This window comes from Pithys albifrons, chromosome 15 (genome assembly GCF_047495875.1).
Source record: "Pithys albifrons albifrons isolate INPA30051 chromosome 15, PitAlb_v1, whole genome shotgun sequence".
Lineage (NCBI taxonomy): Eukaryota > Metazoa > Chordata > Aves > Passeriformes > Thamnophilidae > Pithys > Pithys albifrons.
Genome location: NC_092472.1, coordinates 10210921 through 10227380, shown reverse-complemented (window position 1 = coordinate 10227380; position 16460 = coordinate 10210921). Strand labels below are relative to the sequence as shown.

General features: G+C 45.5%; 1 protein-coding gene across 1 annotated transcript; it reads right to left on the bottom strand.

Annotated features, from left to right (window-relative positions):
- Positions 1–10206: 10206 nt before the first annotated feature.
- BNIP1 (BCL2 interacting protein 1) lies at positions 10207–15995 on the bottom strand. The gene is made up of 6 exons (XM_071570438.1): positions 15871–15995; positions 15701–15793; positions 15146–15237; positions 14183–14284; positions 13357–13475; positions 10207–11226 (listed from the first exon to the last, which is right to left on the bottom strand). The coding sequence occupies exons 1-6, from the start codon at positions 15952–15954 to the stop codon at positions 11030–11032; spliced, it is 687 nt and encodes a 228-aa protein (XP_071426539.1). The 5' UTR covers positions 15955–15995; the 3' UTR covers positions 10207–11029.
- Positions 15996–16460: the final 465 nt, after the last annotated feature.

Genomic DNA, 16460 nt, shown 5'->3' with positions numbered 1-16460 from the left:
CAAACCCAACTATATACCAGACTCCATCCCTTTGACAGAATAATCTTTTAAAGTATTAAATCAGGACAATGCAAGGCAATGATCTCCTCTCTCTGGTAAGCAGTGGCAGGACCCAAGGTAATGATATGAAGCTGTGTCAGGGGAGGTTTGTGGAGGAAGTTTGGGAAAGGTTCTTCATCCAGAGAATGGTTGAGAACTCTGGGTGAGGAACTTTTTCCTAATATTGAGCCTAAATCTCTCCTGACACACCTTCATTTCTCACATACCTGACTATGAACCCAATACTGGAGAAAGTTTTAATCCCACTCTTGCTGCCTTTTCCCATATTGAGCCCAACCACCCTGGAATTGGCAGGTCTTTGTTCTGCTGGGGCCAGCAGAGCAGGGAAGCAGAACGCACTGCAGAACTTTATTTCACAGTGCTACCTAGTGGTTTCTGAAACAAATTATCAGTTCCTCAAAATGCTTCTCCAGACAGAACCTGTGTGAAGTACAAATATGTATCAATTCTATACTTCCACCACTGCCTGAAATGGATAGGAATTATAATGGCTGAGAGGAGAAAAAAAAGAAGGCAAAATTGCAAAGAACACTTGCAAATTAATCCCAAGGATTTCTGATTGGATATTTATACACACAAGCACATCAACAACCCCACCCCAACCTTCTGCAACTGTAGCAGATGCCAGGACAGGCAGCACCTTTATACAACAACCAGGATTTTTCCTACCTTACCACTGCCAGGGATTAGCAAAGGAATATGGAACTGGTGGCATTCACAGCCCTTCAGAGGCTGTCCCTGCCCTTTTCATCCTGTCTCACAGCACCAAATGTTGATGCCAGCTCTGTTGACCAGATTTTCCCAGATTTCCTGCCAGTATTGGGAAGCTCATAAGAAAGGGCAACAAAGCCTCCTCCCCTCCAAAACCCCTTCCACACTCCTCTCAAACTTTCCTTCTCCTTAACAGAAGTGGTTGAATTGACTTGAGGCAGCTCAGTGTCACCTCCTCCCTGTCATACATCTGTCAGTCTGTATTGATCTATACGTTGATCCATGCATTTTCCAGCAGCACAGATGTCCTGGCAAAGGAGCAATGCTGTTGCCCTGTGTTTGCCCACACAACACAAGGTTTAGATGCTTCAGCACCACAACTAAATGAAGACCTGTTTAAAACCAGCAGGTCAGAGTGACAGCCAAGGCTGGCAGGATTCAGTGGAAGATGTTAAATCCAAGTATGAGAGAGAGCTGTTAGACAGGACAGTTTTCCCATATTTAGAAAGAGGAGAACAATCCTTGTTTCTCTGGGCAATGCTTATGATCACCAGATGAAAGGAGTCATGTAAGTACTAAGTAGTATTAATAGTCACAGACATAATATATATATATGAGAATAATACAGTCAAACAATACTTAACAGTTATTTCCAATAGCAACATTTGTATAATGCCATTGACACTCAACTGCTGATAAGTTGGACACACTTAAGGAATTTTAATAAGCTTTTGAAAAGCTTTAACTGATGTGAATTAAGCCCCAAGATAATTTAGACGCAGGGCTATCGTTCTTCAGTTAAAAATAATTGATCTTGGATGTAAACGTCACATCTTATGCCCTGGAGTACAAAGGCAAAGAAAATGTCATTTGTCACCAGCAGCATCTGGGGCTGATGAACACATTCAGAGAGGAGCTGCTGAGCCTGGACTGTACAGAAACCCCTTGGCTCTGTTCATCCACAGGAACTTCTCCTCCTGTGGTCATGGACAAGGAGCCTCACAGGAATAAGACTGAGATAAGTGAATTAACAATAAATACACGTATGGTTATTGCTACAAAGACGCTGACTCCAGTGCCCTGGGTGAGTGCAGAAAGGACTGTTACTATCTTTTGGCTTTAAACCACAAAAATAGCTCTGTTGCTATTCCCCTCTTGTTTTCATCCACAGTTTAGTACTGAACATAAAAAGCTTTTTCTTGTTCTATATTTACTGCTTGTTGTTCCAGGAGTTACTCTTTCCTAACTGGCAATTCCTCTCTATCTTTCCTGGAATCCTCTTTTTGAGAAAGCTGATAAGACCAGAAGCTCTTGATGAAATCTGCAAACCTAAATATTCACATGCAGCTTCATAAAAATTAATTAACTTGCAGTAATGAGAATTCCAATTCCTGCATCCTGTTCTTTCGGCATGAATATTACTCAGTTTATTGTCTACAAAACTGTTTACCATTAAGTCTGTGAAACATCAGGAAGTAAGTTTGGGTCAAAGTCTGCAATTACCAAAGACAGAAGTATTTTAAACAAATATGAGGATAAAGAGGATGCTTGTGGGTTTTTTTCTTCCTTTTTTTTTTTTAATTTTAGTTTTTTATTTCTCTCCTGTTTTTGGCTGGTTGGTTTTGAATAAGCAGCTTACTGGCACAAATCACTCAGTGAAAGTGGGGACTTGCTGGCATTGAACTATTTGCATTTTTGCATCAGCTGTTTTCAAATATCTCTGACATGTAAACGAATGGAATGAACATTATGATTCATAGCAGCATTTGATTTTTATATCCAAATGAAGAGAAGAAAAACCAGCATACTTCTAAGAACATGGCTCGGAAAGGTATTCTTCATTATTTAATGCAAAATACACAACATTGATATATATATGAGAGATTATATACATATATATATGTACACACACACACAAATACCAATATCCAGAACAGGGGAAGACTTGCTTCTTTTGGAAACATCAAGTTATTATCAGACACGGGACAGGAGGCCAACCGGATCAATAGACTTACTCAATATAGAAAAATCTTATCTTCATTTCAGGCTGGCTGGCCTTAACGTCAGCACCCAGATGCCACTGACAGAGTTATCTCCCATCAGCAGCAGCAAAAACTGTTTGGTGCTTGGGTGACACCTATGAAAAGCCAATAACCCAAAGAGGAATATTTTTCCCGCTGTCCATTTTGAAGATAAAGGGAAACCGACCCACCCTTCCCCAGTCTTAGTGCCTTTATCAGGACTACAAAACATCACTTTGCAGCCCGTGTGGGTTCCGATTTCAACTCTCCAGTCCCCTTGGGACGACACAAAGTGAAGAACTTGTGTGTACAACCAGACCAGACCCCCGGCGGGGTCAGGTCCGAAAGCATCCCTGGATGTGACACTCACCCATCATGCTGTTGAAAAGAAGAAAGCAAAAAGCTTTCATGTTGTTCTATATATATGTGGTTCTATCTATAGGGCCTGGTGTGTGCTGATGCCAGCAGAGACGTTCTCCCTGCCTGCCCTTTGGGCGCTTATCGCGGGCCCGGAGGGACACACGCAGCATTATCACCGGGCCAGGCTCGGAGCAGCCAAGTGGCATTTTCCTTTCATGCAGCCACCGACACCAAGCACAGGGCAAAGCATCCCACAGCACCACAGCACAGCCCCGACCCCGCCTGGCAGGCTCTAGGAGCTGGAGATAAGTGGGACACAGGAATCAGCTCTGATGTTGCAGCAGGAGACAAAGGTCAGGAAGGATAACATCTGATCAGCCTCACATTGCAAGGTTAAAAATAAAAGGAAGCCCAAGTGGAAGCAAGAGGCTGTGGTGGTTTGAGGTATGGCATGATGTCACAGCACCCCAGGGAGACCTTCCCCTGATTTGCTTCTCGACTCCAACCCAATTATTTTAATAACTTTACAGGGCTGCAGGAACATCAGGATTCACTCAGCATTTTGATGCCCAAGGCACCACTTTGAGGCAGATGCATGACCATGATTAGCTCTGGCGCTGCACTGGGGTCCAAGGTCCACCCTGGAACAGTGACATTTGCCTCAACACCAGGTGAGCCCAAGAAGGGCTGGAATGCTCCTGCTGCCATGGTGTAAGCGGGAATACCCAGTGGGTGAGGATATAGCCAGGAAAAGGGGAATGGGCAATTGCAAAATCATAACATCAAAAGCAAACCCCAAACCAGAGTCAAATAAAATTAAGATATGCTCTTTCATGTTTGCTACTGTGAAGACCATATATCTGCTTGTGCAGAATGTGATACTTCTCATGATCACATGGTGCCAAAAGCTTGGAGTTCATTCCAGTGCTTACACTGGTGGAAGCAGCAGCCCCAGCCCACAGCATAGAGGAGGGACCTTACCTGGGAGATCAGTGAACTGAACCAAGTGCACTTACATGCACAAACAGAGGCATAACTAGGCAATATTGTTCAGAGACACTGCAGAATCTGAATAATTATAGAGAGTAAAGAACTTGAAAATTAACCACATGTGCTGCAGTTCTGCTAACTTGAGATTCCAGTCCCTCCCTCAGACTGCAGCTCTCTCTCTATGTGAAAGAGGATCAAATCTTCAAGTTACAGTTACAGCGAACCACCACAGTCAGAGCATCACCCAAAGGAATCGGCACAAACTCTCCATCCTTCCTGTGAGAAAACCAAAACCTCAGCTCGGTGGGACTGTCATTCACCCTGTGGCCCAGAGCAGCCCAACCCCTGTTTGTGCCATTTCACAGAAGAAAGCAGACAATAATAAAGTTTTACTTATTCAGTGTAACAGCTTCAGCCTGAACAAGCCCACGACCAGCTGCATTAAGGCTGTCCACAAACAACTTTCAATAGTGGCAGGATGATGCAAGAGGCCCTGGATTTGGTGTTTTACACGGCTGAAAACCCAGCGGCACAACGGGACAGATGCAGAGATAGCAGAGAGAGTAACAACTGGTTCTGTGACTCACAGTTGCAATTAGTCCATTAGGCAAAGATCCCAGCACAGCCTGGAACCAGGCGAACATCAGTTTTCCCTGACTGGGAAGTGAATACTCAGTGAATACTTGATGTGAACAGGAACATTCAGAGTACGCCGGGCAACCTGGAAACATAAAGGTAATACTGCTCCAGGTACCACACTATTCAGACAATATGGATTGGTGTCATTTGAGACTTGTTTTCAGGAAGTTTCCACTGGCATTTTAATTTTTTTTTCCTACCAAACTTTGAGCAATGCTCTACACAGCAGAGAAAGAGCAGAAGTCTCACTTCTCCACTTTAAACATTTATGTTCGATTAACCTTCTTATTTATTGATAGATAAATGACAATTCCTGCAGCCATCAAATACTGAAAAGATTACATCCTCAACTGACCCTGTTATTGCCCAATAAGCAGAACTTAAGATGTACATGAGAAATACTCAATGATATAATCAACTGCTGCATTTGATCAGAGAACCAAATATTGTCCTAAAATATAAAGTATAATACTAGCTCTTTCCACCTCTTTAAGTTAAAATTATTCTCAACTATTGTAAAAATACCATATTTAGAGCTATGAATAAGGGCCGAACCTGGGTCTAGAGAGCCAGGGCTCTGCAATCCAGAGAAGAGAAGGTTTCTTATCAAGGGGAAGGGGATCTTATCTAGCTATATAAATACCTGGAGGAAGGAGGCATAGAGGAGAGAGCCAGGCTCTTTCCAGCAATGCCTGGTGACAGGACCTGACGCAATGGATCCAAACTGGAATAGAAGAGGATCTCTGAATATCAGGAACCATGTTTTGGCACTGAGGATTACCAAACAGGCTGTGGGGTCTCCATCCTTGGAGATACTCAAAATCCATCTGGAGTCCTGGGGAAAGCTCTCTGTAGTCCTGCTTGAGCAGGGGCTTGGACAAGACGAGCTCCAGAGGTACCTGCCAACCTCAACTACTCTGTGACCCTGAGAAACAGGGATAACCAGGAAACTGGACAACAGTAGAGGAAACTTCAGTCCTGTTTAAAGGACGAAGTTCTGTTCTCACCAACCCCCCTCAAAGCAAGAACAGCATCAATTTTTCAGCAATTTGAAAAAAGCCTTGGGGAATACTTGGCATTTTTATGGCTCAGCATTGGGACTGTCCCACACTATGGCTGCTGTTTTGCTCTGGCAGGACTGAGGGTGTTTGTTGTGATACAAAAAATCCTGCTGCCTGTTTGGAGAATGCTTATGTCAACTTTATGGGACAGAAACAGCAAACACTCAGGGACCAGCTACAAGGAAGAGTTTGGTGCACGTTTTTTGCAGCAACGTACAGCCACAAAGACATCATATCTTGGCAAAATATTTGCTTAAGATACCTCTTTTGGGAAAAGCACACTGTTACAAATATGGAGGAGAAGCAATAATAAGCTGATTTCTGTCCCCCCTTTCCAAAGAAGAGCCCCACATATTTACAGACAAGTACGCACATGCCCCCTGGATATTCTCAGCCCCCAAAGATTCCAGCCTGACTTGCCTGGCTTGCTCTGGGCCACTTGGCATGTGATAGCGGCCACACACATTTGGAAGAGACATTTTTAGAAACTTCCAAGCTATGAATTCACCTTTCCATTTTGGTAAAGCCAGTTATGTAGAAAGCATTTCAAAAGCACAACTTCTGACTGAAAATTAATTTCTCCTCAATTCTCATGGGAGGGGGAATATGTAATATTCCATTTGCCATTTATTTTCCCACAGAGTTATCCTGTAATATTTCTGTATTTGCTGACACCATAATCAATAACAAAATAATTATAAGTCAAATCAAATCAGTCTTTTCAGCATAGCTACACCACATGTTAAAACTGTTTCCAGTTCTTTTCCTCAGGTCCATGTTTTATCGCAACCACTAAAAGGTGACATTCCTTGGAAATGTACATTTAACTAAATGCTTAGGAAGTGACCTTCATGCTGCAGATTTCAGGGATATACTGGATACCTGGGAGGCACCTGCTCCTGTCCACAGGCTTTTCACCATGGCCATGTAGGAATGGAGACCAGGATTGTATCTGCATCCACAGCCCAGTAACCATGTGCTGGCAACACAGATAAATAGCCAACAGCACTGTCTGGGTCAACTTCCAGACATTTTCCCTCTTTCCGCAAGTGCTCAGAAAAATCAAACTGCTCTTATTGGAGTGGGTTGGACTACATAGGCAGGACCTGACATAAACTCCACACACCTGCAAGTTCTAAATCTCTAAATCCACTGAGGCATCAGAGCTGCCCCATCCTCATCCCTAAGTGGCTCCAGCTGCACCACCAAACACCATCAGTCCCTTAAACGGCTTCAGCCCCCTTTGCCTGGAGGACACAGCTAATGAACCACCACTCAGCTGATGAGTTCATTAACCCACAGCTGCTTGATTGCTGCCAGCTGCCTATCTCAGTCCCTGGACTCCACCACAAGATTGCAGGTTCTTTTTAAGCTCATCGTGGTTCCTAACTCCTTGTTTTAAAGGAGTATTACTCTTCAATGGGAAACAATTTTTACTGCAACTGTTTTGTGACAGTAAATCCCACCATCTGATTGCAGGGACCACATCTGATATCTGCTGCCTTTTGGGGAGGGACAGCCCAGGGAGTAACAGGAGCACTCCTGCTTGCTTTCACCTATGTATGGACCCTCCAGGACAGCCCTGAACACTTCCCCAGAGCCCTCTTTTCTTTCTTCATCCTTCCCAGACACTTTTTGCTTCTGCAGTCCTGGAGTTCCTGGCCTCAGGAGGGCTGCAGCCCCTGGCCCCCAAGTCATGTCCGAGCCCAAAAGGGTAGAGGGAGCACAGGCCACTCCTTTCTCGCCCCCCCCCCCCCCCCCCCCCCTCCCAGTGGCTCTGCTGCACTTCAGGGCAAACTTAAAGGGTGAGGCACCTAAGAAAATGCTAATCCCTTTCAAAAAAATGGTGTGATGCCATTTTTTACCCTTCCCAACACAACCTTGGGTACACAGCAGCAAGACCCCAAGACACACCATCCTGTTTGCAAATATAAATCCTTCTGCAGACACAGAAAAACAGCACAGGCACAACTTTCCACACTTCCTAAATCAGACAACGAAAAGCCAGACACAACCATCTCCTCCTCCCCCAGTGTTGCTCCCACTCACTTATTCAAAAAACAAAATATAAAGCCCTACCTTCAGGCCAAGAGCAAAGTCTGCAGGTGAGGACCAAGGCAGGCACCACACTGCAGTGTGGAGGGGGGGATGTTTGAGCACACCCACCCAGCCACCCCCAGCTGTGGGTCGTAAGGGCTGATTGGGGCATCCCACTGTGCCAGGAGGGATCCAGGGCACTACCACAGCCCTGGCTCTGCTCCAGTCCAGGCTGTCTCTTGAGGAATGACTTAATTTGGTTCACCCCACGTATTATTTGCTTCACCAAAATCACCCTTCATGCCCTAAAGAGGAAGTAACATTTTATCTTGCTGTCTCCACTGATTCTTTCTTTCCAGATCTGTGGTCCATCGGGAGCCTGGATAATTTCTGGCTGCCAATGGAAGGAAATGATTCAAGTACCAAGTACTGCAGATCAACCTGTTGCATCCTGGGAGAGGGGGGAGGGAGTATTTCTACTCTTCCCCTCTCACAAAAGGTCCAGCCGTCCTTGATGTTTTTTTCACTAATTCACTTGTCTCTCAGGACTGTAAATTGAGTCAGTTTAGGTAGGTAGGTATAATTACAAAAAGACTGGACTTTTTAAAATGAAATCTGGATGCAAGAGAAAGAAAATGTCATAAGGAAGGTTTTCAAAAGCTATTTTTCACCCTTAGACCATGCCAGCAGGTCAAGGCCTGAAAGCTACAATTTCAGTAACAAGATGACAACAGAGCACAAACCAAGACACAGCAACGGCCCTTTTTCTTTTCCTCATAACTACTACATTAGGATTCCTACCCAAAAATATCACCCCTTTAAAAACAAACTTCACTGAAATTCTCAGCACTGTGAGAAAGCTGCTGCCTTTTTTAAGGTTGACACATGTGCAGTCAGAGAGAGTGTGACCACGTTTCAGAAGGATGACACTGTTTTCAAGCTGACTGAACAAAACAAAGCCACACTGCTACATGTGGCCTGGGAGCAGCAAGTCTCCATAAAAAGAATTGCATAAACCAGCACTGCACTGCTGATCTGGAAAACAGGAACTGCTGCACAGCAATTCATCTGAAATATATTTATAATCTAAATAATCTTCATGTCTTAAATATTATTTTATAGCCATATTTTGCAGAAGATGTCCCTGTCCATGGCAGGGCATTGGAACCAGCTGATCTCTAAGGTCCCTTCCAACTCAAACCATCCTGTGATTTTATGACATTACAAGACTGGGGGAGAGGCAGACACACTTTTATCACCTTTTGTGTGTTTGTACAGATCCATGCAGAGGGATGAGCGGCTCCAAGAGGGCAGGAGCTGGGGATGATTCATGTGACACCCAAGAGCCAGAGTCACTGAGCTGAATGGAACTTCGTTCTGCCGACTCCACAACGCTTTCCTCAGTCAGCACTCCATTCATTCCAAGACCTCTTCCAAACAAAGTCTTTATCATTATTATTGTTATTATTATAAAGCACATGTGTTGACTTTCTGTGATGCATCTTTTTTATGCTGAATAATTTCTTACTCAAAAGCAGAATGTGCACATTGTCAATTTATTTCAATCTATGCATAATTCCATATCTGAGGAAAGGCAGTTAGGAAGGATGCACTGAAATACATGGAATAAATTATATGGAAAAGCCACATTCACTCAGTCTAATCCACATATTCCAGGGCCAGACAATGCTCCCGACTCCCATGCAGTGGTGCCCTCTGGGGGATGCTCCATCCTCCAGCAGAGGTTTTCAAATCCCTTGTTACTGCCCCAGAGAGAAGGAAGGGCTCAGTATCAACTCTTCAGGCAGAACTCGATTGCACATTCCAACTTTTCCAGTTCAAACACCGCCACACCAGTACCACTGGACAGTGCTGTGCTCCGGGCTGGACTACTACAGCCCACTGCCAGTTCTGTGTTTAACCAAGCCTCTCACAGGGTAAATTGTGACTACTGAGATCGAGGGAATGAGTTACAATGACAAGATCATCGACTGGTCACCTCTTATCCCTAAATGTCCCATCAAAAACTGACTACAAAGGTAACCAAGCCTCCAACTTACATACTGTAATTTGTTGATGTCTTATCTCTTCAGATACATGTAGCACTGCCTTTTAAAAATTCACTAATTATTAAATTAAGGCAGTATTTAATCATTTTGTGAGAATTTCCTAAACAGAAACTCAACTTTACTAGCCAGCTCTGAAGAAGCAATGAAACATCAACCTTAAGAAGACTGCAGTGCAGTTTTTGGTACCTCAAGGTACTATGTGAAATGTAGCAGTTGGTATTTATGTTAATTCAAATAAATTCACATTACTAAAGCAGAAAAGATGCGGAAGGTAAAGATTTTACTGAGATCATTTGTATGAAGAAACCCCCTAACTTTCAAATGTACAACTTTGCAGTATTTTGCAAAAATAAAGCATTAAGTAAAATTTTATAAAGGAGCAAAAAGCCTTCAACAGATTTTCAATATAATTCTCAAATATATTGTGTGAATTAATAGTAAGAAATGGGATTCCCATTTTTCATTTGCTCAGAGCCCTCCCAAGGCCAGAGGAACAGAGCCAGGCTGCACATGTGCTCTGCTCCCAGGAATAACAATCCATAAGCAACCACTGCTACTAAGTAGGAATTTTTACACTGGAAGGCTCTTTCAACCCATTAGACTTTGTTTTTAAACAAAACCGTGTTTACATGAGTACAATAAATACTTTATTAATGGAATGTATGGGAATTTCTCTCTTCCATCATTTTTCTTACTCTCAGCACCTTAATGCAGATGCTAGAGCAGTTTTTAGTCCAAGCTAAGGATAAAAGTTAATTTCAAGGCAAAAAACAATGAGAGGTTTAAAGTTCAGACTGCCACCTTTGAGTGACCAGTTGCTCAATTGTTTGATTCCCCCAAATCTACAGGCAAATTAGCATTTCTTCTTTCCACACCAGGATCCACCTGCTTCTTCCCAACTTCTGCTCATTTAAGCTCTTCTGAGGAAGGTCAGATGCTCCACAGGGACAGCATAAAGTCCTGCCTGCTCTAACGCTCCTCCAGTTATTGCAATATCCCTTCACTACTTCATTGTAAAGCCCCACCATTATCAATCATCTCTTCTGATTTTTTTTTAATAGTTCAGATTAGTGTTGGAATTTTACAAAAATGGAAAGAGTCTTTTCTTCAGGATGTAGAGGACCGTGGCCAGGAAGAGGGCAAGGGCCAGGAAGATGAGCAGCTTGTCCGTCAGCTCCCGGCGGTTGTACTTCGTTATGAGCTTCCGCCCCAGCTGAATCGTCCCAGACATGGACTTGAATTCCTCATTTGCTTCCAGGATGGTTCGTGAAGAATTGGCTGAAATTAAGGGGGGGGGGGAAATTAAAATCATCCAGTTGTGCTTCAAAATTACACAGCAAAGTATGTAAGGATGAAATACAGAATCACAGAATCATAGAATCAGTTGGGTTGGAAAAGACCTCCGAGATCACCAAGTCCAACCCTTGGTCCAACTCCAGTCCCTTTACCAGATCATGGCACTCAGTGCCACGGCCAATCTCAGTTTAAAAACCTCCAGGGATGGGGAATACACCCCTTCTCTGAGCAGCCCATTCCAATGTCTGAGCACTCTCTCTGGAAAGAATTTTTTTCTGATCTTCAACTTAAATTTCCCCTGGCAGAGCTTGAGCCCGAGCTCCCCTGTCCTATTGCTGAGTGCCTGGGATTTGGCGATACAGAGAGTGCCCGAGATATCCCACTGGGTCAGACAGACTTGTGGATGAGGCACACACAGACTGTTCTCACAGAACTGTCACGATTCAGTGGTGCTAAGGAAAAAAAAAGCACAGATAAACTGAAAGACCTACTAAAGTTCCTGAATTTTTAGTTTTTAGGTTACCAGGTGAAATCTAGTTCACGCTTTTCAGTCAGTGCTGAGACTTTGCTGGAAGCAGAGTGAAGTAAGAATGGTGCAAGAACCACCAGCTGAAGAGAGAGAAATCACCAGCACTGTCAGCAGAAGTTTGGGCAGCAGAAGGACAGGGCAATATTTGAATTTTTTAATTGCACAACTGAAACTGCTCCCCCAAAATCAGTGAGATTCACATGGGTTTGCAAAAAGAAAAAAAGCAGCAAGCAACAGTAAGAGATCCTTAAGTTGATTAGTCTCAGCTTCTCTTTCCCTGTGAGAAAACAAGCAAATGCCCCAAACTCCTCAACCTTCCTCATTTCAAATTACTCAATGAAAGCAAAAGCCCTGGAATTCTTCTTCCTCCCCTACAGAATGCACACCCTGTTGGACAGTGCAAAGTGCCTCACTCTACACTGCCCTGATTGCTTACAGAAAGGTCAAATCCAACATTGTCTATTGCACAAAAACAAGCAAGAGTTGAAACAAGTCTACAGTATTTTGCAAAACATTGTGTCCCATCACATCCCATTTCAGGAGGTATTTTGATCCAAGTGAAAACTTGCTTACCAGAGATAAAGACAAAGCAGAGCCTCCTTACTCCACAGCCTCACTCACTGCACCCTAAGCAAAGGACTTGCTTAGAAAAAAGGAATTCTAACTGTTAACTCAGAATTTGCAGCTGGATTTTGAAAATGATCTTTGGTAGTTTTTCCCTTGACAAACTCCAAGTGCTGTTCAGTCAGGGTGAAAAAGTGTCAGCCAAACTGTCTTTTTAATTGGAGAAGGAACACGCTGCTTCTGCAGGAACGAACCATGCCCAGCTGCCACCTCAGATAGGGCAGAAAGCAAGCAGGGCAAAGTTGTGTTATTTATCCTCATCTTTAAACTGTTCCCTCTTCTGCCCAAGCGCATCGCTTAGGAAGAGGCCCAGGCAGCACAGACTCAACTTTTAAATGCTTCATGAATCACCACTTCTGACAGGTCACTTGATTTATTGTTTTAGAGTCTAAGCCAAAGAACTGGGTGAAATCTTGGTTTCACAGTCCCTGATGCACTGCTGACAGAGCAAGTGACCTCAGGTTCAAGTCACTTGATCTCCTCGTTTCTCAGCCATCCCAGCTGGAGCCTGGGTGGGAACAGCCTTCCAGCCAGACTCCTTCCTCTGGGTATGGACTTGTTCCATGCTTTTATTTTCTCTGCCATTACCAAACCCATGCCAGGACAGTGGCACAGAATAACATCAAACACCCTCTGGGCACTGTGTGAGCTCACATTGCTTTTACAACCGCATTTATGTGAAACTGAAACAAAAGCTCCTCATCCTGACCCCTTTTCATAATTATGAAACAGAAACTCCAACAAACAGCTCCACACAAAGTACACAATTATTTCCTGTATATGTCCAACTGCTACCAAAGTTCTGCTGGACAGTCTTTTAATTATCACTGTAGCATGTTCTCCTACAGCAAAGCAGGTTTCCACTCTGCTCCACATTGGTAGTTTGCTTCTCTCCATCCTGACAGAAGTGGCAAAAGGTGCTTCCATCACTCAATCCACACCCAGAATACCATCTGTACCTAAAGTCTGCACGGTCTCCTCGCTCTGCTGCACTTGCTGGGACATCATCCTGCTGATGCCCATCAGACTCTCTGTGATGTTACTTGCACTCTCTGCCAGGCTTTCCTTCGTAGTCTTCCTGGAAAGGAAATGGAAAAAGTAAGGCAGGAAGGGATAAAATTATTTCTTTGGGTACTTTGAGAAAATGCTGCTGCCAGGGAGCTTAGAAGAGAGCTTGGCAACAAACATCTCAGCCAGTGTACAAAAGACATGGCAAGTTTTCACTGCGTAAGAAACTCATATTGTCTTCACTAAACAAACAAACAAAAACAACCAAAAAACCCCCCAAACAAACAAACAATCAAAAAAACCCCCACAAAATATTAAAGTACTGAGCCCAAAAAACCAGCCAGTGGCTCAGAATCATGGGTCCACATTTCACTACTTACTCACCCAGGACTGTGTAACTTGGAGCTGCTATAGAAGCACTAATTTGTTGCTTTCAATATACAACTTACACACACTTACATCCAGGTCTGCATGTAAAAACAGCTTGGATAATGACCTATTACTTCTTTAGAATCACGACTGAAATTAATGTAAAAGACAGTAAGAAAAACTGTAAGGGCTAACTTACCCCTTTTTCTGCTTAGATATGCCCATGCCAAGAAAACCTGAAATTATCACAATCCTTAATAGTTTAAATCTTCACAAAAGGGAAATGCACTCATAAAAGAAAAGTCATATTTCAGATATAATTAAGTAACTTTATGTCACTTCCATTTAAAACTAGTGAATACAGCAGATGCTGTTTGAATCTCAGAGTACAGTGGGACAGTCTGATACCTCTGTCTTAAGGAGTCTCTTCCTTGCAGCAGCTGGTCTTTTTCAGAGTTGTCAATAGCAATTTTACAGGCCAGATTTGCCTTCCTCCAAGCTGCCTGATTGCTAAAATCACAAGAGCAGAGTGCTGTAACATAATGGTAACACTTGGAAAGCACAGACAATTTTCACTAAGTGATCACTACTGTAACTGAGCATCCCTGACATGTGCACAGATCCTCACAAAACCACAGAATTATTCAGGCTGGAGAAGAGCTCTGAGATCATCGAGTCCAACCTGTGACCCATCAATACCTTGTCACACAGACCAGAGCACTGAGTGCCACGTCCAGTTGTTCCTTGAACACTTCCAGGGATGGGGACTCCACCACTTCCCTGGGCAGCCCCTTCAAATGTCTGACACCCCTTTCCATGCAGAAATTCTTCCTGCTGTGCAGCCTGAACCCTCCCAGGCACAGCAGGCCATTTCCTCTTTTTCCATCACTTGTTCCCCAGGAGCAGAGCCCGACCCCCATCTGCCTCCCCCTCCTGTCAGGGAGTTGTAGAGAATGAGAAGGTGCCCTCTGGACCTCCTTTTCTCCAGGCTGAGCCCCCCCCCAGCTCCTCAGCTGCTCACTTTCTCTGTATGACACCACAGAGTAATGATACACTGTCTCGACATTCCTTCTCCTCAGCGTATCATTTACAGAGCAAGAGAAGAAAACTCTGCCAGCTGTTGAATGACAGACTCTCAAGCCACCTACTTTGAGCTCAAGTGCTCAAAGGGACAGACCAGAGTTAGGGAGCCAGAACAGGAAACTGGAAAGGACGAGTCGTAACCTTTCCATCCCTGACCTCTTGGTTTTGTGGAAACCACAAAAAAATCAGCAACTGTATTTGCAAAACAGAATCTGAGAGGCAATTTACTGAAGTCACACTATCTCTGGTTACAAGGCACATGAGAACAGCACAAGCCCACCGACCCACCTGAGCATTTGTTTCTTGTGGTTCTCCACCTCCCGCAGCAAGGCCTGTTTCTCTGACTCCTTGTCCTGCTCCTTCGCCATCTGCTCCAGCTCCTTTGTTGGAGAGCACAAACACAAACCCTCACCAATCCCTTGCAGCTCGCACAGCCAGCCCGGTCAGGAGCGAGTTCAGAGCAGAGTGATCCCATAAATCCCCAGCCCGGAGGCAGGACCCCCAACCCACAGCGGGGACACCCTAATCCACACCTGGGACCCCCAACCCACAGTGGGGACACCCTAATCCACACTTGGGACCCCCAACCCACAGCGAGGACACCCTAATCCACAAGTGGGACCCCCAACCCACCACGGGGACCCCTCAGCCCAATGCAGAGATCCCCCAATCCACAACCGTGACCCCCACGCCACGGCTGGGATCCCCAACCCACAACTGGGACCCTCAACCCACACCTGGGACCCCCCAACCCACACTTTGGACCCCCCACCCCACAGCCGGGACTCCCAGCCCAGGGCCGGACTCCTGCCCAGCGTCCAGGCCGGCCCGGGGCCCCCTCACCTGGATGCAGCCTCGGAGATGTCGGAACTTCTCCTTCACGGCGGCGTTGAGCTCCGTGAGGGCGCTGAGCGGCCCGGGGCAGTCCCGGATGTCCTGGAACACAACGGCGCGGTCAGCGCGACTTTCCCCGGCTCCCCCCGCGGCCGTGCCGGGGTGCTCCGGGGCGGTACCTGCACGGCCGCCTTGATCTCCAGGTCGAACTTGACAATCTCCTGGTGACAGACCCGCAGCGGCACCGCCGCCACCGCCGCCATCTTGGCAGGGCCGGGCCGGGCCCGGCGGCGCGGGCGCCCCCTGCTGGCGGCGGGGAGACCCGCCCTGAGGGGGCGGTGGGAGGGGCTGATCCACAGGGAGTGTGGGATCCACGGGGAGTGTGGGATCCACAGGGAATGGGGGATCCACAGGATCCACACGGAGTCTCAGGGTGGGCCAGGGTGGAAGGGGCCACAGAGTCCCTCTGGTCCCACCTCTGCTCGTGCAGGGTCATCCCATGGCACGGGATCGTGTCCAGGCTGCTCTGGAATATCCCCAGTGAGGGAGACTCCACTCCCTCTCAGGGCGTCCTGTCACTCGCACAGTAAAGTTCTTCCTCCTCCTCAGGTGGAACTTTCTGTGCACCAGTTCCTGCCCTTTGCCTCTTGTCCCATTGCTGGGCACCCCCGAGCGGAGCCTGGTCCATCCTGACCCCTCCCTGCAGGCACTGACAGACATTGTTCAAGTCCCCTCTCAGCATCTCCCCTCAAGGCTGAACAGCCCCAGC